The sequence below is a fragment of the Schistocerca nitens genome, chromosome 1, assembly GCF_023898315.1.
Source record: "Schistocerca nitens isolate TAMUIC-IGC-003100 chromosome 1, iqSchNite1.1, whole genome shotgun sequence".
In the NCBI taxonomy this organism is placed as follows: Eukaryota; Metazoa; Arthropoda; class Insecta; order Orthoptera; family Acrididae; genus Schistocerca; species Schistocerca nitens.
In genome coordinates this window covers 622,723,466-622,750,237 of record NC_064614.1, presented here as the reverse complement: position 1 = coordinate 622,750,237, position 26,772 = coordinate 622,723,466, and the positions used below count along the sequence as shown (strand labels likewise).

Genomic DNA, 26,772 nt, shown 5'->3' with positions numbered 1-26,772 from the left:
TCAGGTAGAACATTCTCTACAAAATTGTGTTAACATTGTCCATTAAGCCTAAGTGGAACAAAGAGAGAGACCCTACTAAACAGTCACCAACAATGCCGTCCCAAGCATTGACAGAAAATCTTTGTTGATGACTTGCTTCAACAGTTGCTTGAGGATTGGCATCTGCCCATACATTCAAATTCTGAAAGTTAACAACATTATCTCATTGAAACAACACCTCATCTCTGAACAGCACCATTGCACAAAAATTAGGGTTGACACTTTCTTGAAGGGTACCTGTGCAGAAAAATCAGCTGCTGATAATGCCTGCACACACTGTAAATGGTGCGGATACAGCTGGTCCTCATAAAACTCTCGCCAGACAGTCATGTGGTCAACATTTAGTGTTACAGCTACATGTCTTATACCGACACTAGGGTTGTCATCAACTGCATGAAGAATTGCCACCTCCTGTTGCGGTGTCTCTTCTAGGCCTCCCCCAGTCTCGAGTATCAGGCATAAATGCTCAATGTTCTGTAAGGTGGTGATCAGTAGCTTCAAATTGGGGACCTTCGTCCTGGAAATCTCTCATGGTATAAACGTTGAGCATGTGCGCCTTTGTCATCGGCTAATCCATACATCAGATAGGTATCTCCCATCTCTGCATTCATGTACACTGCCATTGTATGAGCCAAGTCTGTGATTAACTCTATGTAGTAATCCGTGTACTTGCATTGGTCATTCTGATCGCTAGAAAAGTAGATGTTACTGTAAACAAGCAATGACATACATCACGTGGCAACAGGGACTTGTAAAACAAAACACTGGTGGTGCACAACAAACCAGATGTCACCAAGAGTGCATGTTCCCAATGATTCTAAAATTATGTTCTTGTGTGTTTCCCATGATTAATGAGTTGGAGAAAACATGTTGTAACATGGAAACAAAGTGTTTCCAAACCCATGTTCATGTAACATAATTTCTTCGTCTGTGTGTGAGAAATGTCTCCTGTAATTTGGGTTGTACTTTCTTGTTACATCCTGAATATTGTTCATATATTCCCAACAAGTTTTGTGATCTGCACAATTTTGTATTTTTGAACATTTAAACAAGTTGCCAATCTTTGTTCCACTTGTTCCATTTTGTAAGATCTGACTGGTTTTTTGAGCATATTTGTTAGACAATACTTAATTATACATCAAATGAATTCGCGATTATGAATCAGGATTACCATCAGCTGTAGAATTGAATTACGAAAATGAAAATTTGTGTTGGACCTGGACTCAAACCCAGATCTTGCCAGACCGGGACTCAAACCCGGATTTCCTGCTTATCACAAGCTTATTGTAGCATATACTTCATTATAGATAACTGTGCCATTTGAAAACACATCTGAGGTTGCTATGAAAATCATCATCCAGGCCATTAACATAAAACATGAACAGCAAATGTCCTAACATGCTTACATGGGGCAAATTTGAAGTTACCTCTGACCATGTTTGTTGTAATTTAAAAAACATGCCAAAAAACCAGCTGTAATTAATTATGAAAATTTAATTAACATGCAAAATGTTACATAGTTAACTTTACACAAATTATAAGTGTCATATTTATTGAAGCAACTATTTAGCGTCCCATGAATTTATTTTATTAATATTGTGCTTTAATTTTTCTTACAATATAAGAAGCACAGGTAAACAACACTTACACTTCCAGTTAAAAAATTTAACATTACATTGCATCGGGGAAGAAAGCTGTATTTTTTTGTTTTGCCCAAAAAAATTCCAGGTCCGAGATACAAGCCACTGAAGACAAAGCCTTGAGCCCCATTTTGAGCTCGCAATTTTCGGGAAATACTTTAAAATGCTGTAGGCTATCTTAGTTTCATGTATTATTTCGTTGGTGTTGTTTTAAAGATAATAACTTTATGTTGAAATATGTCTTTATGTTTAACTGAAGCTTTGGCACCGCGTGTGCTGTACTGCTGTTCAAATTGCTCGCCAATATTTTATAATGTTTTAGACTTCATATACTCATTTCAAAATTTATTTGTGTTAATTTTTGCTATCAAAATAACGTATTAGTGGATTTTCATTCATCTCAGTCTTTCTTTCTGTGTTATTTATTCGTGTGGTCTGTTATTCATGAGTGTGCTTACGTCATTCATTCGAGTCACAGGCCTCAGCAGTGTGTTTACATTTCGCTACATATGGTTGCAGCTGTAGCAGTTATTAAGTTGTTTGTGCACTGTTATACAGTTATCAGGTATAGTAGTTTTCAACAGCGTCTCGTGCTGTTTCTGGTGAAATAACTGTTTTAATAAACTTTAAGAAACTTTCACCCACTGAGTTTTTTAGAGTTGTTTGTATGCTGAAGTTGTTTAGTAAATTCTGTGCGGTAGTTTTCAGCTGATGTTTCTTATTGTTTCTAGTGAAATATGTCAGTAAAATTTTCATTAACTGTTTTGATTTCTTTGAGTGTTCCAATAGGCGCTTGAATTTTTGGTTTCGGCTAAGTAATTGTGTGAAGTTTTGGTGGTATTGGTGTTAGTTGTGGTTTAGTAGTATTAATAAAAATTGTTACTTTCTTAGTAGAGAGAGAATTTCAAGACTACTCTTGTTAGTTTTTTAAATAGTTCTACTATTGAAGGCAGCTAGGAGGAGGAGATATTCAGACAGTTGTACGTTGTGTGTAAGCAATAGATAAGACCAACTGTCAGAGTTGAGTGGAGAGTAGCCTCTTGTAGCTGTAGGTTTAGGAACATGCAGCAGTCTTAAGCAGTTAGGAAGCCTAAGTCAGTTGCAATTACTAACAAAAAAAGCAAGGTTCTGCTGCTAGGTAGTTCGCTTGGCAGAGGTGGGGGCCAGCAGTTGCAGTAAGTGTTGGGGAGTGAGTACCATGTCGTCAGCATTGTGAAGTCTAGTGCAGGGTTGGCTGAGCTGAATGACAGCGTACGGGTGTTATGGAGGAATTTTATGAAAGAGGATCAGGTAGTGACTGTGGGTGGAGCAGGGAATAGTCTTGATAGGGACAGGGAATATGATGTAGGTGGTGACCTGGTAAAGATAGCTACTCAAACTGGTGGCTCTAATGTGCACTTTGTGCAACTTTTCAGCATCATGATCAGCCTTATCTTGATGCTGCTGTTAGGCATGTTAACATGGGGCTGGAGTAGGCACTGATGGCAGAGGGCATGGCTCACACTACAGTGATGCCAGTTGAATCTATCAATAGATTGTGTTAGGGATGGGAAGGGGAGGCTGGCAGTGCTTATAGGTGACAATCTAGTGGGTGGTGGTGGGATCACTCATGGAAAAATTCATGTAGTAGTTGGTGTTTGAGTTACACATATTTTAGATTGAAGTCAGCTGGTAGTTATACCTGCTTAAAGAAGTTCTCTAACAAAGGAATCACCTTCAGAGGTGGTCAGGTATCCAAGTAGAGAAGGAATTAGCATATTTCATCAAAATATAAGAGGTAGTGAACTGCTTATAGGTGTTGACTCTGACAGTATTGATATATTGGAGCATCATTAAATATTTTGACAATTCAGAGGTTTCTTTTACCGGGATACAGATTAGCTGGGCTTTTTTTTTTTTCAAGGAGTTCTTTGTGGAGTGGGGGAGTGGCTATGTGCACAAAAAACAGTATTCCATTTGAGTCTGTTGACGTATCACGGCACTTCATTGAACTGGTATTTGATTGGTGTGCAGGGGCAGTTAAATTTTGTGAAATTAAACTTCAAATTGTTGTTGTTTATAGGTCTCCTAACTCCGTCTTCAGAGCATTTCTGCTCAAGCTAGAGAAGGTTCTTGGTTCTCTTTATAGGAAGTACCAAAACTTAGTTATATGTGGTGATGTCAGTATCAATTTTTTATGTGATTTTGCAAGAAAAAGGATGTTGGAAGATCTCCTAAAATCATATGCTCTGACCAGACTGTGTTTTCTCCAGCTAGGATGCAGGGGAACAGTAGCACAGCCATAGACAATATTTTTATTCATTCTTCATTACTAGATAGACATTCTGTTAGTATAAGTGTGAATGGCCTTTCAGACAGCACAAGGTCTCCGAATTAGTCAGTTCATAGTAAAAATATTCCTGTTACTGATAAGTCAGGTATATGTACAGATTTAACGATCATTTTCCGAGCATTGCTGGTGAATTAAATAAAAACTTAAGTTTCTATGGGGAACCATATAGCACTCTCGGAAAACGCCTTTCCGAGACTGATGTCTGAAATACTACTCTGTGATACTGACATGGGGGAGTGAGTAAATAATTAAATCACTGAAGTCTAAGGACTCTCATGGATATGATGGAGAGCCTAGCAGAATATTAAAGTATTGTGGTGCACATGTTAGCCCTGTACTTAGCTATATTTGTAATTTTTCCTGAAGTTTCCTGAACGATTAAAGTACGCAGTAGTAAAACTGCTTTATAAAAAGTGAGAGAAACTGAAAATGCTACATTCTCTTTTCTCTGTGAGGGACTGGATGGATGAAACAAAAGTTTTCAAATGCTTTTGATTTAACTAAGGTGTTTCATTGTGTTGATCACAAAATATTGCTCCAGAAGTTGGACCATTATGGAATACAGGGATTGGCTCACTAATGGTTCGTTTCTTGCTTTAACAACAGACAGCGAAAGGTCATTATTCACAGTATTGAGAATGGCTGTGATGGTCTGAGTGGGGTACCGGCAAATCGGGGGGGGGGGGGGGGGGTCTCAGGATCAGTGTTGCAACTATTCCTGTTCCTTAGTTATATAAATGATATGTCCTCTAGTATTACAGGTAATCCAAAATATTTCTGTTAGCTGATGACACTAGCTTGTTTGTAAAGGATGATGTATGCAACATCGGCTCTGTTTCAAATAGTGCAGTTCATGGCTTGTAGAAAATAAACTAACACTGAATCACAGTAAGACTCAGTTTTTACAGTTTCTAACAAACAATTCACCAAAACCCAACATTTTAATTTCACTGGATGGGCATACGATTAGTGAAACTGAACAGTTCAAAATTCTAGGTGTTCTGCTAGTAATCTGTAATGGAAAGCCCACATTCAGGATCTTGTTCAAAGATTTAATGCTGACATTTTTGCTATTCGGACAGTATCTGAACCAAGTGATCATTCAACACAAAAAGTAGTTTACTTTGCTTATTTTCATTCGCTTATGTTGTATGGCATTATATTTTGGGGTAACTTTTTCCATTCTCAACAGTGCCTAGATAACATGACAAACCCTATTTTTAGGGCTATATTTTAATTTGGACAAATGGATCTATGCAGACATCTGTAAAAACGGCGATGATACATCAGTCCATACTAATGTAAAATTGCCACCTTATGAAGAAGACAAATTTAAATTTGTTGAAACCTAGGTAAAGATTTCTTTATCCATTGCAACTGGTCAGCTGTTTATAATTTTATTACGTGGAACCGTTGCTGTTGTGCAGCTATGTTTATAATACAGATATTTTTGGCTCGTAAATGAGCAGTTCGGGCAGTAAGTGGTGTAAGTTCGCGAGCTTCTTGTCGACCCCTGTTCACTGGTCTGGGTATGCTGACATTGGCCTCTCGACATATGTATTCTTTACTGTCATTTCTTGTTAACAATATCAGCTTATTCTCAAGAATTAACAGCTTTCACTCAGTTAATGCTAGGCAGACGTCCTGTCTGCATTTGGATTGCACTTCCTTTACTCTTGTGCAGAAAGGTGTGCAATATACTGCTGCATCCATTTTCAATAAGCTACCACAAGAATTCAAAAATCTTAGCAGTAATCCATGTGCTTTCAATTCGAAACTGAAGAGTTTCCTCATGAGTCTCTCCTATTCTGTCGAGGAGTTTCTTGACAAATTAAGCTGATTTCTATGTTGTCTTTTGATTGCATTTACTTAAACTTATGGCTTTGCCTTTGGGTTCATAAACATTTTATATCTTGCTATATTCAGAAACAAAACAGCACATGACTCACTCAGAGAAGATGATGATTCTTTTTTGAACCATTTGGATTACGAATGATTTTTCACATCCGTCAGTCCTGGTGCTTGGCAACTTACACCATCTCCTGAATAAAGCTTGTGGGCAGCTGGGACAGTAGTGTCATCCAGTTGGTTGGAAGTAGTGGTGAATTCTTTTCCTTTACTACCAGTGACTGAAATGTCTTCAACATAACTTCCAAACAATTTTGTAATAACACAGACTTTCTTTCATGGTGAATTCAGTAGAACTTTTTTGCGCGGGCTGTGGCTTTCTCAAAAGAACTTTCATTATTATATGGAAATTAAGTTTGACTTTGTTTTGCTGTAGTCATTTCCCTTTATTTTCTTTATTTCTTAATTTGTGAGTGTTTGGACGGCCTATTCTCTGTTTCCTTGCCTGTTCCTTAATCATGACACGTAAGTAATAACATAATAAGGACCTGTTAATGGGAAAGTGCCCACCTTACAGTTGTTTGTGTATTGTCTATTAATCAAAGTAGCATGCTGTTGCCATTAGTAGAAAATGGTAAAAATTCAAAATATAGACAATGACCAGTAAGAAAGTGGCAATTTCATATATATTATCAGATCTTTCTGTATTCTAACAAACATTTATGTAATGAATCACACAAATATTTTGCGTGGAAATGGTGGGTGGGGTGTTAGAGGAGGCAGAAATGCCCTAAATATGAACTTTCAGGCAGCAAACATGCACACAGTTGGCCATTTCTATAGTTTTGTCATCAGCACTCCCCCCTCCCCCCTACCCAATTATGTTATTAACGATTTTAATATGTGTTAATGATATGAATATAATAGAGGGAAACATTCCACATGGGAAAAATATATATAAAAACAAAGATCTTTGTTTTTAATATGTGTTAAGATTGATTCATAATTGTAGTCTATTAACACTGAAATTTGTTTCTAAGATTTACAATAGAGTGGAAGAAAACTCATTGTGCACTAAATATTACACTCTTGATAGTTCATCCGCAATATTGCATGGTAGGTAGTGCTAGAGTACTGCAGTTCTTAGCTGATTACATAGTGAACTTATTGCAGTTTATTTATCAAGGTGAAACATAAGCCTAAGTTAACAAAGCTCTTTAGTTATTTCCCTGAGGTTATTATTATTATTATTATTATTATTTTATCATCATCATCTCTACTCAAGACTCTTTTATTCTAATTTCAGAATTATTTATTTTTAGATTTTTAAAAGTGTTATACATTTCATTAACACATTGCCTTTTGTCTCCAGTAAGTTTGATTGTCTACGTCACTTTGAATTAATGACACTGTCTATGACATTAATGCAACCATTTACATGTCTTACATACGTCTTAAAACAGAACATCTTTTAAAGTTGTAATATGACTCTAAAATCGACAATGTATTGCAAGACAATTTTTGCATGTATGATTATATATACTGATCCAATTATGTAACTATTAATAAATAAAGTTCTAATTTGTGAGCAATTATTCATTTTACTACTCTTTTGAGTTAATATTTTAAAATGGAGATGATGATAGTGGAGTTTCTATTCGTGTAGTAATTACAGAATTTGGTTGAAATAATACCACCTTGAAATAATTGAATTTCCACATTATGTTAATAATTGTTTATTCTGCTTACAGGACTTAGAAGATATTGCTGAAGAAATGTCACAGAAAACAAACAAATCACGTAAATCTGTAAGCAATGAAAATAGTGTAGCCTCTCCAGGAGTAATCACAAGATCACAGTTGAAACAACTTGCCAATGCCAAGTCAGTTCCAGAAGAATACAAACATGTTCTTGGAGAAGCCCAGCCAAATCGAAGAAATCAGAAGCATGGGAAGTCTCTTAATAGTGAAAAACTGTCATCTCCACGTAAGCTTTCTGCTACTACAAAGGCCAGAAGAGTATCAAAGAAAATGAATCAGAAGGAGAAAATACAGAGTTCATCTGAGCAAAACAATTCTTTAGAGATAGAAGAAAGCTTCGATGTTGAAATGCGTGATGATGCTGATTTATCTGCAGAAGAAAGTATAGTTAACACCCCAAAATCAGCAGGAAGTGCTGGAGAAAGAGTAAGGCCAAAGAATAAAAGAAAGAAGGAAGACAAAGTGGACGAGAGTGCTTTCAATAGCGTGTGTGACAGTAGTTCAGGAGAGCAGGCTACTAGTAAAATGGAATTCAGTGAAGGAGAAAGTGTTGCAACTAAAGAATCAGTCACAGTTATATCACAAGAAAAAAGTTTTGAGAAAAAGAAGGCAAACCAAGAAGCAGGCATTGATTCAGTGGATTCCAAAACAGATAATATGGAAACAGATAGTAAAAATGATGATGAGAGCTTGCGCTCTGGTAATAAAACTACGTTGAAGAGTTGTGATGTGTATGACAAGAAGAGTACTGTAGGTAAGAAAATAGGCAGAAAACGTAAAGGATTTTCTAAAATCAGCAGTGCATCAGAAGAAGAAATATTAGACACCATACACCCAAAGGAAAGGGGGAATTCTGCATTGGGGCGAAATAATTCAATATGTGAACCTGTTGACATGTCAATCAGTGAAGACTGCAGTGGAACAGAGAAAATACGGTACCTTTCAAAATCTGCACCGAGCGACTCTGAAGTATCTGAATCACTTGCTGAAAATCATAAAAATTTAGCTCAGGAGGTATCAATAACTAACGGGAAGACAAAATTATTGAAGAAAGATAAATTATCTGTGAATCAGGGCGCACAAAAATCATCAGAAGTTAGCAGTGCAACAAGCAGCAGTTACAATTCTGGCTATGAAATCACTCCATCAAAATCACTAGTTGTATCTAAAGAGCAGTCTTTGTCTACCAAAACAACAGATTCCGGGATTACTGGCATGGTAGACAGCAATCCATACTGTGATTCTGACAGTTGTACAAGTGACAAACAACAAACTCTTGATGGCACTCAAAAGTTAATAAGTTATCCAGACAACAATACAAAAGAGGAGCAACATAATATTTCTGGAAAAAGCAGTGTCATAAATAGTTCAGGAAGTATTGCGAAAACGAGTTTATTGCCACATGAAGGTATTCCTTCATGCAGTGGTGGAAAAACATCAGAAGTTAGGCCACCATTTCTCTTACGAATGAGGCCAACAATGAATGAAGAGCCTGTAGACTCTGATTCAGATGCAGAATCTCGTAAAGCTATTATGCTATCTGCACAACGACGTATCGAACAAAATTTGAGCACAACAGATTCAGAAGGGCGTAGATTTTCATCACACCAAACACCAACTTCCAGTTTACCTGATGCTGAAGACTCAGATGATGCACCACCTGAGAGCATGACATTTGAGGCAGGACGGAACACTGCTACAGAATCCTTACGTGATGCTGTTGAAAGCATAAGGCGTGACCGACAGCGACGTAAAGAGAAGAGGAGAGCCAGGCTTGAAAAGTTGCGCCAACAGAAGGAAGAGAAGGTAATTATTAAAGTTTATTATTCAAGTTACAAGCATATTATACTCTACCGTACTGGAACTTCTGCAAAACCGTCCACCTGGTTGAACGACCACCATCAAGCAATGGCCAAGAGCAGAGTTGACCACCCTGTGGCAGAGCACACTGTGGAGCACAACATAATTGACTTTAGTTGTTGTCACCCTCCCTCAGTACACCACTCCACCTCTGTCCCCACACACCAGCTTCTCACAACTGAGAGATGGGAATTGTCATTGAACACACCCTTCAAATTCACAACCCTTCTGGCCTCAGTCTCTGCTAGCCGGTGTCCTACACCCTTTCATGGCTCCACTTTGATTCATCCCACACTCACTACTGATGTCTCACTCGTTCTCAAAATGCAACTGTCAGGTTGCAGTCAAAGAATCCTGGTTGGGAAGGGGAAAAGACTCATCTCATCACTAAGTAAAGAATAATGTGTAATTTTAATAGCACCATAAAAAGTGGTGCCATTTACTTCTGGGAGTCTCCATTTGTAACTTTAGTGATGCCACTAAATACCCAAAACAGTGGTAAATATGCTTTGTCTCAGTACTTCCTGGCATAAAATGTTTTGAAAATGTGATATACAAATGATGTGTTCACTGTAAATTAATCACTTGAGATACTGAAAACATCAGGATGACATGGGTGCGATTAGAAGACACACTGATATGGCTTTGGGCCACAACCTTTATTCACACACACACACACACACACACACACACACACACACACACACACACACACACACACACACACACACAAAAAGCAAGCACACTTGACTGCCAACTCCAGCATCTCAGACCAGAATGCCAAGAATGTGAGTATCTTCTAATAGTGCCTGTCTGCAACTTGACATGTCTTCTTTACACTAAATAGCAATCTATCTTTTCCTACAAATGATATTAATCCAGTCATACCTTCTTACTTCGTAAGGGTCAGTCTATTGTGGCAGATGTGGTTTACCAGCTCAAAAAATTCGGTGCTCACTGGACCAATGTAATGAAATGTGCAAATTATTGTAACATTCAACATGTAAGGAGCAGTGAATGCCCATTTTTCAATGAGCAGAAAAAGATCCACTAGAACAAAGTCATGCAGTGAATGCTATACTCAGAGGAAACGAAAGTGGTTATAACTATATGGCCCACTACTTGCTTAAAATCTTTGACATAATAGTAAAGAACCCATATCCAGCATTAGTGTGGCTCAAATACCTGTAATTACAAATGTAGATCCAGTGCTGTGGCATCATTCAGTGCTGAGTGGCCATTGGGCAGAGAAACAAATGTAACCAATATTGATGCATTAGTACTAGTCTCACAAAGAAAAAACCGTTATGTCACAAAATAAGGATTCAACAGAACCTTAAAATAACTGTACCAAAAATATGAAACTATTTTTATCGTATGGTTTCCAACAAATCACAAGAGGAAGTGTCTAATGACTTGAGCAGGACAGGACAGTATATGCACTTCAACACTGCTAAGGGTTTGGTCTCTGGCATTGCTCTATTGATATGCTTTTCACCCTTCTCTCACACTGCTCAGTAGGATGTACAAGGAGGTACCCAAAAACACTGGAATTATTTTTTTAAAAGCTGTATATTTTCAAATTCTTTACAAAACAATCTTATCCCCTTCAAAATACTCTCCACTACAACTAATTCATTTGTCCCACCTGTGCTTACAGTATTGAAAAATTTTTTGCTGTTATCTTTAGAAATGGCTGACAGCTACTCCCTAATTTCTTTCTTCAGTTTTGTCAAATCATTGTCCTTTCATGCCCCTTTTCATGTGTGGAAATAAAGTCACTCGGAGCCAGGTCAGGCAAGTAAGGTGCGTGGGATGACAAAACCAAGCCATTTTTAGCCAAAAACTGGCTAACGGAGATGGCTGTGTGTGCATTTGCATTGTTGTGGTGGAAGAACTACTCTCTGTCTTCCACAAAGCAGGTCTTTTTTGACAAACACTATTGCACAGTCTTCTTAAAACAGTTCATCAGTTGTATGTCAATGGTCTATGAGCACAAGCTCTTGAAATTTTTCAATATTTTCATCAATTCAGGCAGTTGATGGACGTTCAGAACAATGCATGTCAACAGTCAACATGTTGCCATTTTTAAATCAAGCAAACCACTCGTACACTTGAGTTTTTTCCATTGGTAAGCTGTTTTCAACATTAAAACAGTTGCAGCAGCATTTTTACTGAGCAGGAAACAAAATTTCATATCTGCATTTTGTTAACTTTAACTTACCGTCATAAAAAACAAAACAAGAACAAATCAGCGCTAGCGAAAACAATCACTGCAGCTGAACGTAACAAGCTAAGTCAACAACACAGGTGGCACAGCACTGGCAACGAGTTGTTCTATATACGCCTAGCGGCAGAAATGCATACTATACAAGTTTCACCCATGACAGTGTTATTCCGGTTTCTTTGGGTACCCCCTCATAGTTGATGATTTGCCCTATAGTGACCACCACTTCTCCATCTGGATACACCTTGTAAATCAAATAGTATCTTAAAGGAGCTGCCAAATTGGATTCTAAGCAAGGTTAACTGGGTGTTAGGGCTTGTAGGAATTTTTGACAGTGAATTGATGGATCAGCAGTTAAAGCAGCATGTACATCATCTTCAATAACAACTTTACGAGTCTCCCCATTCACGGAGTAACCTTGCTGTTGAGTCACAGGGCCATTCATCATTGGGAGGAGTGGTGGTTGAAAGTCAAACACTAGAAGTTTCCACCAGTAAAGCCAACAACGAGACTGTACCATAGAACTTGAAGTGGAATGAAGTCTGTTGACGTAGTCTGGTTTGTACACTGCTCTTTGAAATATATTTTCCTCCTGTGGTAAGATGGTCCACAACATGTAGCGCGTATGAAGTGTGAACATCACTGAACATTTGGAAGAGTGCACCCTATTTACTAATGAGAGGATAATCCACAGTTTGAGTGGAGACCTGCCCTCTATTTAGAGTCATAACAGTGAAGCTGTGAAATGGTTATTAGTTCTTGCATCTCTTCCCAGCTTCTCAAAACAGTTTCGTGATATGTAGTACATGGTGATAACCTGAAAAATTTGGTCAAGTTTGCCAACAAAATCTCCCCCCTCCCCCCTTTTTCCATTTTACCCATTCAGTAGTTTCAAAGCTACAGTTCTTGAAGTTTTTGTAAACTGTATCAAAACGTAGAAAAGTAAAGTGTAAATTTTCTGCTAGTTCCTACAAAGTATGTGGCTTCTAAAAGAAAGGAAGGCAGAAAGTATCTTATCGTTTAGTGGGCCATCAGTGACCTCATCTGTGATGGACATTGAGCTTGGATTGGACAGTGAACCACCCTAGCTGATATTGGCCTTTAAGTGATCTGAGGCTCCATGGAGAACCTACATCTGGATGGGAATGAGGCCAGTGTGCTAACCACCATACCATTTCACTTAGTTTCTTAATGAAGACTTCACAATGGGTATTACAGAAAAATTGAATAAAACTGTTTTCAGATTAGCAATACTAGCAATATATTGTTGATATTCCAACCTGGAGTTTCCATTATTTAATTTTCAAATTAGAGTAAATTTGTTACAATTTGAGTATTATTGATTACAGTACATAAAATACGTCTTCAGATAATTCATGTTTAATATGCCATTCAGTCACCACTCCACAGATTTCAACCCCATTACTTTCGCCCAGATAATAACAGCAGACAGTATTCTAATATTTTAAAACTCAGTAATTTCTAGTGTTAAATCTCCATATGGCGAGACGTGGTCCATAGATTATTTTATACCTAAAGGGAAGGTTTGATGAATACTGACTTTCAGTTGATAACCTAATAACAAAGCCTTACCTTTTAATATAAAATACTGCAATAAGTTGTTCATTGTATACAGAAAAATTGGAGCATACTGTTCTCTTATAATTATGATACCCAGACAGTAGGTCGAACCCCAGGAAGATTTGCCATTAGCAGCAGGACGTTCATTCATGCAGATGGGTGCTTTGTATTTTACAAAATTTTGTGTCTTTCTTTGAGCAGGAATATTCTGACACTATTTGTAGTGCTTGTCTTGTACTGCAAAGCAGATAGTCAAAAGATGTTTGTTGTCACCTTCAGACAGTGTGTCTGCATCCAAGATCAGGACATGATATGGAATTGTAATGAACATGCATCGGAGAATGTGATCCCTCCACCATATTCAACATGTTCATCATGTTCTGCCATGAGGACCATTTGACTGGAAGTGACCTTCAGGAGTTGCTCAGTATGGAGTATGCATTTATAACCCCATAATTTAGTTTGTTTTGATTTGGCAGAATTGTCTGGGGGGACAACATGAACAGTGTGAAACATGATTACTTACTGGAAGAAATCTCGTCTCATTTATTTATTTATTTATTTATTTTTAAGGAACAGAAATGTCAACACTGAATTTGGAAAGGCAAAGCATGTCCTTACAAGTCATGGATCACTGCTAACTTGTGGATTTGTATTTACTGATTTTTGCTTTACTGAAGCACTTCATTGAGGCAGCAGGATTGGAAAACTTGCACGTCTGCATGTGACATGTATTTACGAAAATACTGCCTTGCATTCATGCTGTAAGACACTTGTGTGTGAAATACTCTCACTTACATTTCCAATATTTGTTAGCCTTTGCTGCAAAGATGGACCCAATGCATGTAATATATTTGCAAACTGTGGATGGTTCAATTTCATGTACTCAGTAAAGTTCTCATCTGGTGTATGGACCAACCAAGGCATACTCTAATGGGTGCTGAACATGACTGGAAGACTGCCAGCAGACCATTGGATTTTAGATTGTACTCCATACTCACTGAATGCTGGAGACGAGGTATCCTCCAAGAATTTGTTGTGAAATTGAAAAATATGTGGCATGACATCACGCAGATTAGTGAGATAATGTTGGCAGAAATAAGAGGATGATGGAAAACTATGGAGTGTTTTCTCAACACTTTGTTTCCTAATACTACCCAGCCATTCAAAATGCCAAAGATTTTAAATTTTGTAGTTTGAAAATATTTTTATGGTGGTATTCTGTAAATGCTATTGCATTTTATTGTTCATAAATCTTTTTAATTTGCATAAAACTGATTTACAGTATTATTGGAATGTGCACATATAAATACCGTAACATGTATGTTATTTCAGAATAAAATTCAGTGTCAGTTGCTCTATCAGGAAATTTATTTCACTGTGCTGTTTCAATGGAGTAAATTTGGGATATTATAAATCATTAGAACTAGACCAAATGTATTTAAATGACAAGAAATGTATTACAGAAACTACTTGATGTTGGTTTAGCAGATTTCAATATTTTCTTCAAAGAATCATAATGCAAAAACATGTGCAAAAATGTGTTCTTTGTGCTTGATAATCATACGTACATATTGGTAATGTACAGTAAATGAATCACACTTACATACATAGTCAAGCTGTTTTGCTAGCAGGAAGGTTCATACATAAAAGCACATAACAAGTATAACTAAGGTATAGAAAGGAAGTTACATATAATACATAAGAAAAACACAGCACATAGTTCTCCACATAAGCTATTGCTGACATTTATATCTAAAAGAAAAGGTCTGATTTTCATAATTTTGTAAGAGATGATGTACAATGAAAATAGTGTGTATTTTTCAGTGCAAACTGATTGTTCAACAAAGCTTTGGAGGGTAGGTAGGAATGTTTACATGTTTTGAACTCGTCGAAGAGGTTCACATTGTAGCTCTTGTCAGCTATATGCATAATTTCCATATCAAGCAAATATGGAGGAGGAAGTGTGTGATTCTAGATTTTGAGATGTTCTGACTTATATAAATTGAGTGTCTTTGTTGAGCAACTGCTCATGAAGCGGATCTTGAATGCCTTCTGTGTGTGTCCTATGCAAAAACTGACATATCAGACACTGAAATTTTTCAGTTGTGTTGAGAAACTTTTCAGTTGTAGGCTTCTCTATGTGTATAAAGAGCAGGTGGGTGACATTATTGATAGTAAAGCCTGCATTGATATATTTTTGAAACTAATTAGCTATACAATATGAAATGTCTTATTTTTTAAACTAATTAGATATACAATATGAAATGTCAACTATTAAAAGTGTGTTACGTTTTTCTCAACAGCAATAACACTTTTACTAAGTGTGAAAAAATTTATATTCTTTGGGGTTTTATGTTTATCAAGTTCTTGTATAAGGCTTGCTTAGTATCCATTTTATTAAGTTCAGTAACAATAGCAGGAGGGAGTAGGGGGGACCTCAGTCATATGGTCGATTACAGTGTTGAAGAGCACCAGTTTTTGCTTAAAGGAGTGACAAGGAGGAGTGTGAATGATGTTTTCTGTTGTGGTGGGCTACTTCTAAAAATCAAAGTTAATTGTACTGTGAACTAAATGCAATTTCACTGGTCAACTATATTAGTGAAATGAAGGCCTTGCTATTGGACTCTGCCTTGCTGGATTTCTAGCTGACATCATCGTCAATCATTTTGAAACACCTACCTTTTTTTTAAAATCCCTACCCCTTTAGCTAACAGCATTTCTTCCTATAGATTGTACGTTGATGATAATATCATGGTACTAAAAAAGCAGATGAGAATGACGTCATATCACTTAGTTGCTCACTGATTACTTCCACCCTAAAATGAAATTAACATATGAAGTAGAAAATTGACATTATGAACTTAGCTTCTCGAACCTGAACTGAAACAGTGTTGTTGTTGTGGTCTTCAGTCCAGAGACTGGTTTGATGCAGTTCTCCATGCTACTCTATCCTGTGCAGGGTCCTTCATCTCGCACTGCCTACTGCAAACTACATCCTTCTGAATCTGTTTAGTGTATTCATCTCTTGGTCTTGCTCTGCGATTTTTACCCTCCACACTGCCCTCCAATACTAAATTGGTGATCCCTTGATGCCTCAGAATATGCCCTACCAGCCGATCCCTTCTTCTAGTCAAGTTGTGCTACAAATTTCTCTTCTCTCCAATTCTATTCAATACCTCGTCATTAGTTATGTGATCTACCCATCTAATCTTCAGCATTCTTCTGTAGCACCACATTTCGAAAGCTTCTATTCTCTTCTTGTCTAAACTATTTATCGGCCATGTTTCACTTCCATACTTGGCTACACTCCATACAAATACTTTCAGAAACGACTTCCTGACACTTAAATCTATACTCGATGTTAACAAATTTCTCTTCTTCAGAAACACTTCCCTTGCCATTGCCAGTCTACATTTTACATCCTCTCTACTTCGACCATCATCAGTTATTTTGCTCCCCAAATAGCAAAACTCCTTTACTACTTTAAGTGTCTCATTTCCTAATCTAATTCCCTCAGCATCACCCAACTTAATTCGACTACATTCCATTATCCTCGTTTTGCTTTTGTTGATGTTCATCTTATATCCTCCTTTCAAGACCATGTCCATTCCGTTCAGCTGCTCTTGCAGGTCCTTTGCTGTCTCTGACAGAATTACAATGTCATTGGCAAACCTCAAAGTTTTTATTTCTTCTCCAGGATTTTAATTTCTGTACAAATTGTAAATAGCCTTTCGCTCCCTGTATTTTACCCCTGCCACCTTCAGAATTTGAAAGAGAGTATTCCAGTCAACATTGTCAAAAGCTTTCTGTAAGTCTACAAATGCTAGAAACGTAGGTTTGCCTTTCCTTAATCTATTTTCTAAGATAAGTCCCAGGGTCAGTATTGTCTCACGTGACTGAAACAGTATTTAATAGAAAAGCCTACAACTGACAGATTTCTCTATTATGTATAAAAACACTTATTAGTGCTTGTTCGTCATAGACAGTGAAAATTCATATAAGTCAACTTTTGCAGAACGTCTCGAAATCAAGAAACACACACTTCCTCTTCCAGCTTTGCTTAATATGGAAATTTTGCACATAAGTGACAAGGGCTATGAAATGAACCTCTTATAGGAGTTTGAAATATAGAAACATTCCTCCTTAAATTCCAAAGATTTGTGGAATGATTAGTTTGCATTGAAAAATACACACTATTTTGATTGTACAGCATCTCTTATTATAAAATCATAAAAATTAGCCCATTTCTTTTAGTCATTGCTTTCAATTATAGCTTATTTTGAACTATGCAACATGTTTTTCATGTCTTTTGCATAGCCTAACTTCTTTTAAGTTATATCACAGTCTACATAGTCACAACACTCCTGCTCGTTTTTGTTATGTACTATGACAACAGTGCTCCAGTAGACAGTAAACTATAGTATTGGATACATATATGAATGGGAATAGTATTTATATTGATTTGTAACATATTTTCTACAAAAGGAAGCATATGTAGCGCAATAAAAATCTGCAGTAACTAAAAAAATTACACCATATTTCTGTTTCTTTAATTTGGGAAGGACTCCATAAGGCACAAAACAGTACATTACAGGGAAGTTTATTTATGATTCTCTTGGAACATATGGATATCTACTAAGGAATGTCACGTTCCTGTATGAACAAAAAATGACGTACACAGCAGAGGACGTGACCTTTTGCAGAAAGACAGCTTATAAGTACCCTAGAACATGAAGTTTTGTTCACTATGCTTCAAACCAAATTACTGAATGTGGAATGTAGGAAACTTGTGTGAAATGCATTATCCATATTATTTAAAGTACCAAATAAGCCACCAGAACTGTAGCTGAAGAGAAAGCCATATAGACACGATGATAAAATGTCAGAAGCAATAAAGCTGTTTCCCAACACAGAAGAAACCAATTCTGCAATTATTGCTATCTCTGAGCAAAATACGGCAATAATCTTCAACACAGTCGTCTTGTGTATAACAAGTACATACATTTACAAAAATATTCATGTGCATGTTAGAAAGATGAGTGAAGTGTGAGACTGCTAACCATGAAATTGCATACAAAATTATTGCGTGTCAGGAAAAGCTGCTGTGAGAATAAGATGACATCAGCAGAAATATATGTTTCTCACACATGAACTACTGTGTTTATATCCTGTTGCTTTTAGCAGAGTAAGCTGCAATTTATATAAAAAATATTTGAAAGTATTTCTTCATGAATAAGTTGTAGCTTATGTCACTAAATCAGTGAGATTCTGCTCCTTACATTTATTTCATGATCATCATTTATGTGTGTAACACAAAAATATAATAACAATTTCTTTAACTAAGTAGAAATATAATGACTTCCTTCACTGCTATAGTCGAGATTGTATAAGTAGCTACAAAAGCCGTAATGGCTGCAGGCAAAAACAGTAACTGCCTACAGAGCTATGGCTACACTGAGGCATTACCATAGAGGTGTTTACCAAATCGCATTATGTCATTGGTTGTGGTAGGCCTGTGAAGCTGGCACATCAAGCCCACTGCAACTATCACGGATCAACTTATGCTGACTCAGCTATAGGAGTGCCAGTGTCATTTGAACTGTCAGACGGTAAAAACTCTCACAGCAGTGAGTGTTGCAACCATTTGTTAGACTGTGTTTACACTTTTAATTTGCCTTTATGTGTGTTCCTTGATACTGGCACAACAAATTGACTATGTACATAAATGTGATTCATTTCTTAAATTATCACTCTGTGTTTATAATTATCACTTACAATATGTACGTTTCGGATGTGCCATGACATTATGCTTGAAGAAGATATTGTTACACTCTACATATGTGTTTTCCCCAAGCTCTTTTACTAATAGGCCATCTAAGGACCACATTCCAGTTTCAATTCTTCATTCTTTTCTTTTCTTCCATTATGCTTTCACCTGTTAACTATGTTTCTTCGACAGCCCTCTGACCATTTTGAACCAGTCTTTTTAGCTACCCTGCCTCAGAATCCTTTAATTTTCAACGCTTTTTTCCCCCGAAAGTCTTCTCTGTTGTTTATACCTTCTTTTTATGTTATTTCTTTCTAAATCCTTTTTTACTTCATTGACCCGGCTTTTGGACTTCTTATCCCACAGAAGTTTGAAAATCTTATTAGTTAATCTATTGTATTGCATTTGAAATAAATGTACAAAAACCACGAGTCTCATTTTTCTCATTTCATTTGGAATATTTACTATATTTTGGTATATTACAGCATTACTTTGTAATTTCCAACCTCCTGCCCTGTTATGTCATCCCAATATCCTTGTTATTCACCATTCTAGTATTTCTAATTTATCTAAATTATAGTTTAATGCCAGGCATTCGCTTGCATATAGGCATTCTGGCTTCACTACTGTATTGTAATGTCTTATTTTTGCATTTTTGGATAGGCACTTTTTATTGTAGAGGTCTTTGGCGATACCCTATGCTCTCCATTTTGTGCAACCTTTCCTCTACTGCAGTTTTTTCCGAAGCATTTTCTTGGATTATCTCCTGTAGATGTTGGAATTTTTTACACTCTCTATTTGGCCAGTATCTGTTTTCAGGAATTTCAGAGTATTATTAACTTTTTTTACGATTTTTTTTTTTTCCTGCAGAAATTCTCAAACCAGTTCTGTTGGCTACTTCTTTCAGGAGATTTATTTGTCTTATAGCTGATGCCACATTTTTGAAAGTGTAGCAAAATCATCTGCAAATGCAAGGCAGTTGATTTTGGTCTTTTTACTTCCTCTTCCTAACTTATATGTGAGATGTTGATTTCAATAATTTTTTTGTTTCAAACTCTTATTGTTTTCTTTAACACACTATTAAAAAGAATTGGGGATAGGGGGTCACCTTATAATACACCTGTTTTTTATTTTGAAAGGCTCTGAAATTTTGCCCATAAATTTTACTTTACAGACTGTAAGTGTTTCACTGATTAGGTTTGCCAGTTTAGGCTTTATGCCAAATCCACAAATTATTTTGTCTATAGTTTCTCAATCAGCAAATTCAAAAGCATTTTTGAAATTCACAAACATAATCAGTCATTAATTACTGACTTGAGATTAAATATTTGTTCTGAGCATGATTTTCCTTTCCTAAAACCACCTTGATATTCACCTAAATGACTATCTAGTGTTGTTTTTATTCTGCTTAATAAAATCTTGGAAGATACTTTATGCACTACTGGCTCTAAAGAAATTCCTCTTAGTTGTTTACATCCTGTTCGTTACCTTTTTGCGGAGCCGATGCATCAACGTGACTTTCCATTCCTCTGTGATTTTTTCTGTTTACCAGATTTCTTCAAAGAGTACATTTAGCTCCTTTGCTATATTTGGCAAGGCCCACTTCAAAAGTTGAGCTGTAATAGAATTTTCTCCACTAGGTTTATTGTTTTTGAGGGTCTTAATTACTACTTCAATTTCTTCTATAGTTGGTGGTAAATCTTCTTCCAAATATTTATTAATATCTGAGAATTCCAATTTATCAATTGGTTTAGAACAGTTCAGAAGTTGATGAAAATATCTTGCTAGTATTTCACAATTTTCGGTATTGCTTAACCCAGTTTTGCTGTTTTCATTTTTGAAACAGACATTTGGAGTTAGCTACCCCTTTAATTTCTTAAAAGTTTGATAAAAGTCTCGAGTATTATTTTTTACAAAAGTTTTGCCTATTTCCAAAAGTTTCTCCTTTTGAAAGGCTCGTTTGGTATTTCTGATTAACCTGGCTGTTTTCTTTCTTTGTTATTTAAATTGATCATAATCTTCAATTTTCTTTGAGCATTTCCATTTTTCCCATTTTTTAGTCCTCTCTACTATGGTTTCTCGCATATTTCATTCTACCTTATTTTTCTTCTATGTTTTATTGACCCAAATGTTTTCTTTGCAGCATTATTAATTGCTTTGGATATTTCTATTCAGTTGACCATGTTTATCCACTTTCATTTCACCTTGACAACTTTTAATTGATTCTTTTGTTATTTAAGCCTGTCTGTATTATATTTTATTAATCTTGGTGACTTTCTTTGTTAGGTAGGAGTTTGACTTTAATTTTAGATAGCTAATGATCAGAATTAAATTCACCATTCCTTTCTACTTTCACATTCACAGTTTCCATTGTACTTTTTTTGAGAAATAGCCACATGATTTAACTGAAATTCTTCTAACATGGGGTTGGAAGATATCCACGTTTTAGCTTTTCTTGGGAGTTTCCTAAAGAAATTTGACATTAGTGTCAGGTGAGAGTTTTGACATAAACAGATTAGCCTCATACCATTTGCACTGGTTCTATGAGCTGGGTGTTGGCCTGCTACGTTTCTAAACTCCTTTTCTTTGCCTGTTTGTGCATTGAAGTCACCTAATGGTAATATGGTGTTCATCTTTCAAATTTTAGGTATTTCACTTCCTAAAAGATCTCATAATTCCTCTGTTTTTTGTGTATTTTTCCTGTTGTCTAGATTTATTGATGCGTGTGCAATTAACAAGTGTTTATATCTTGTTTTTGCATTTAACTGATGGGAAAGATACTCTCTCTGAGGTGGATTTAAATTCTGTAACTTTTCCTATCATATTTTTATGAACATAGAAAGCTGTACCCAATAATGGAATCTGATTCATAATTTTGATTGCTGGTTTGTCTCTTAAGATTCTGTAGTTACAGATATTTACTACATTTTCATCTAAGAACCTTATTTCTTGAACTGCCAAAATTAGTTTTATCTATAAAAGTATTTCTAGTTCCCCCTTTTTTTAACGAGCCTTGATTAGAGAATAAGCCTAATTACTTATAATGTCCCAAATTTTGTAGTTTTCTGAAGATAATGAATTAATCTGTTGAAACAGTAAAGCGAAATAAACTTTGCAACTGATGGCTGAATTTTATTCTGAAATATGTACCATAGTTGCTGAGAAAATAACAGCTATGAATAAAATCACAAATGTATGTCACATTTTTCTAAAGTGATATTCCAAGCTTCATATCTCAGTCTCTAGTTAACATAGCAGAATAACTTGGTAGTGAAATCGTATAAAATGTAATATAGTTTAAAAGTTATTTGATAGGTTTTTACTGTAAGTGTAAAAACTGTTACGGAGATTACACTAATCTAATTTTCAGACAGTTTTGCTATCGCTAAACATTCTATTTTGTACACAGGTCAGCCACAAATAAAATGCACATTGTTAATACTTAAATATTGTTGAATATTAACAATTTTGCTAAAGCATAAAGTTGTAATCCAAAAATTATTGGAGACACAGAAGGCTAGTTGAGTTCACTGTGAGCTTTTTGCAAATTTAGAACAAAGGTGTTTGTTAGACAGTTGCACAGATTTTTGGGGTGGACGGACTTGATAATAAGCCACTTTTTTCCAAAATGATAAAGAAAAAATTTTGGGAAACTTTCAGAAAATAGTCAGGGTACTATGCCGTACAACATATTAACAACCTTACTCTTTTGTAATTAATGCGTCCATTCTCAGTTGTTTGAATGTACTTACCAGGTGTGGTTCTGGAGATTTTCTTTGTATGGCGAATTATAAATGTCATATATTTCTGTACGTTTAAAATTTGATTCCCTACATTTAAGTAAGTGTTGATTTTTTTTCTAATTGTAACATAAAGAGATTTTTCAAGGACAGTGAACTACTGTTGACTTAAAAAGAAATATTTATTAATCACATTTGCTTCTTTTTCTTGAGCAAACTGCCTATCAAAGAACAGTGGAAGAATTCCTTCTGTACATCATTTGTGCTGTGAAAGTTCCATTTCATAGGATCCAGTAATACCTTTTTTGATATTTGAATATCAGTATCATACTAAAAAAAAGTAAAGGAGTTTCCAGGCGGGGAAACGTCTCAGAAAGCAAAGAACAATATCTCATATGTCATTTATCAGGGACAGTGTGTTCTGAAACAGAATTAAGCTGCCTATAAATGCAGGGTAATGGATGTGAGAAAAGTGTGTGTGTGTGTGTGTGTGTGTGTGTGTGTGTGTGTGTGTGTGTCAAAGAGAAAAAAAAATGTATGAACCAAAAATTCAATAAATTGCATTCAGTTGAGTAAGACTAATTTGCATGGAAGTGGATAGGAATATTTGTCCTTTATTATGAAAAGGAAAAAGGAAAATTTCCACTCACCATATAGCCGCGATGCTGAGTTGCAGATAGGCACAACAAGAAGCCTGTCACAAATACAGCTTTCAGCCCATAAGACCTTTGTCAAAAATAGATAAATCACACACACACACACACACACACACACACACACACACAGACAGACAGACAGACAGACAGAGAAAGAGAGAGAGAGAGAGAGAGAGAGAGAGAGAGTCACACTCACGCAAATGCAACTGCAACTAGCACACACATGACTGCAGTCTCAGGCAACTGTAGCCACACTGCCAAGTCTTGTGACAAATCTTTTTGTTGTGCCTGTCTGCGATTCAGCATCTCCCATCTCCACTGTACGGTGAGAGGCAACTTTCCTTTCCATAATATTGTTATTTACGCTTACAGTGAGAATGTACTTAATTCATTAAATAATAAATTAGAGGCTACTGACATTTTGTGTGACCTGTCAAAACCCCTTGACTATGTGAACCACACCATTCTTTTAAGTAAATTAAAATATTATGGTGTCACCGGCAATGCTGCGAAATGGTTTGAGTCTTAACTAACAAACAGGAAACAAAGGGTGTCGTCGTGAAATACCTATGCAGTAAGTAGTCAGTCTTCATCTGATAGGGAATCAATTACATGTGGTGTTCCATCTTGGGTCTGTTGCTTTTTCTTGTGTACATCAATGATTTCTCATCTGTTACATTTCCAGATGCCAAGTTTGTTTTGTTTGCAGATGATACAAACATTGCAATAAGTAGCAGGTCAAGTACAGATTTAGGAATAGCTGCTAATAAAATTTTCACTGAAATTAATAAATGGTTTAAAGCTAATTCACTGCCATTAAACTTTGAGAAGACCCATTATTTGCAGTTCAGAACCTGTAAGAGATTGCCTTCCAGCATGTGCATAACATGAAGACATGCAGATCAAAGAGGTTGAGTGTTAAATTTCTGGGATTACAACTCAAGTATAAATTCAGTTGGGAAGGGCATACCACAGAATTGCTGAAGTGTGCAAAAGCATGTACTAAGAATCATTTGTTGTGTAAATTCAAGAACATTGTGTAGAAGCCTGTTCAAGGAACTTTGTTCATAGCCACTGCTTTTCAGTAGATTTACTCCAATGAAATTTGTTACAAGTAATATATATCTATTTCCAACCAATAGCTCAATACATAGCATCAATACTAAGAATAAGAACAACCTACAAAAAGACCTTGGTCCAAAAAGGGATCCAGTATTCAGGAACAAACATTTTCAATTAATTGCCAGCATCCATTAGAAACTTGGTTTCAGATAAAGCACAGTTTAAACCTAGTTTCGAAGACTTTTTGATAGGCAACTCCTCCTGCTCTATAGACGCATATCTTAACAGGGACTGTTAGACCAGGTTAAGTAAAAATGTCTGTTAGATTTCAGTTTTGTATGATGAATGTATTAAAATCACATAACAGTATTTCATTCTGATTGTGTATTAATTCTGTAAATATTAGCAGTTCCAGTTTACTGTAATGTATTCACCTATTTTGACAATCTTCTGACAAATTACCAATGTAGTAAGTATTGTATTCAAATTTTTTATGTTTTTTTGTTTTATTCTTTCTGACATGTTCCACACCCACGAGAATCGTCTCATTTTTGGGTCTATGGAACAAAAACTGAATCAAAGAAGAGGACAGAACCACAGAGTTAGGGTTTTTGCATCAGTCAGAGAAAAAATGACTGGAGGAACCTGGGACTAGTGAGGCATTATGCAGAAAATTCATCCAGGTCCTTATGCTGAGGGATACAAAACAAGACAGAGTAGAACAGAAAGCAACTGTGAAAGACAGTATTTCGAAGTAAATCATGGAGGAGATAAAGATCTAAATGCAAGAGAAAAAAAAGACATTATGCAAATAATGCAGAAACAGCCAGGGGAAAGAAAGTTACAAGTACGTGAAAGAACCAAACTTTCACTGATAGCTATTAAAATTTATGCCAATTGTTAAAGACAATTAGTTTGTAGTAAGAAAGACAAAATTAGAAATCTTTTATGCCAATTTATTTAAGCAGCTTATAATTTCAGGAAACTTAAATGGCTGCAATTCTAAACTTTCACTATTTTAAGTATGAAATTATTTTACCAACCAACACGGACTTACATACTACCATGTCAGTTTTGTGAATGATACATTATTCCCAAGTCCTTACCAGCAGCTCAGAGTACACTGGTGTCAGCAACAGCTGTTATTTCTCTGTCGTGTGTCTCTTTCACAATATAACCGTGCAAACTGTCAACAGATGTCTGTATGATCATGTTCCATGTGGAATATGGCATTTGAGGCAATGGACAACCACACCAATGATATCAGAGCAACTGGCAAAGAAGGTAGTGCTTGCCGGGTAGTCCCATATCTTCAGTCGCTGTATACACAGTCCCAGATGGTGCAGCGTGGCACAGAGAAGACATCTTCCAGATTCTCTGCAGTGAAGGGCCTAGGAAGAACAGTCACAAACTCGTATGGCCCACTGGCATAATGTGAATCATTCTGTTATTTCTGAGGTGTGGCAGCAGTTTATAGAGACAGAGACTGTATCCCAAAGACCAGAGCAGGGCCGACCACGTGTGACATCAGAAAGAGAGAGTACCATGATTTGGTTGTAAAGACAAGATGGTACCTCTTATAGTACTGCACAGCTACTAGCATGTGACCACACAGCATTCATTGGACGCGCTGTAACGTGGCAAATAGTGTACAGAAGGCTTTGGCCAGAGTGGCCTTTATTGTTAGAGGCCTGCTGTACGTGTATCTCTGAGGCTTCTTCACAGAAGGAAATGTTTATAGTAGAAGCTTCAAGGCGCCACCTGGACGTTCGAATAGTGGGCCAATGTTCTTTTCGCGAATGAGTCCCAATTTTAACCCGAGAGTGATTATCGATGGCTTCTCATATGGAGGGAATGTGGGACACCATTTTGGGGTCCAAACATTGTGGAAAGAAACCAATATCAATCAAGGAGGATCACTAATGGTGTGGGCAGGGAGTAGGTTGACCACTCGACCACCTCTTCGTGAAATTGTATGGGTGAATCGACAAGGTTTAACTGCTGTCAAGTATTACAATGAGATCTTTGGATCTCATGCGCGGTTGTTGATAGGTGCTGTGGGCCTAGACTTGATTTTGATGGACAGTAATGCTCAACCTCATAGAGCACAGGTGGTTGATGTTTTCTCGGAGATGCAAGATATTGCATGGATGGCGTAACCTGCACACACTTCTGATTTGAATCCCATAGAGCACGTCTGGGATGCACTAGGGGCACAGGTTGCGACCACCAACCACTGTCGAACACTTGAGAGCAG

At 36.5% G+C, this 26,772-nt stretch overlaps 1 protein-coding gene across 3 annotated transcripts in view; it reads left to right on the top strand.

The window, feature by feature from the left end:
* Positions 1-26,772, top strand: part of LOC126257526 (uncharacterized) — a 178,103-nt gene that overhangs the window by 119,897 nt on the left and 31,434 nt on the right. For all 3 annotated transcript variants that reach the window (XM_049955570.1, XM_049955571.1, XM_049955572.1), the window contains one exon: positions 7,611-9,425. In XM_049955570.1, coding sequence (XP_049811527.1) covers positions 7,611-9,425 — 1,815 coding nt within the window. The remainder of the gene's footprint in view (positions 1-7,610; positions 9,426-26,772) is intronic.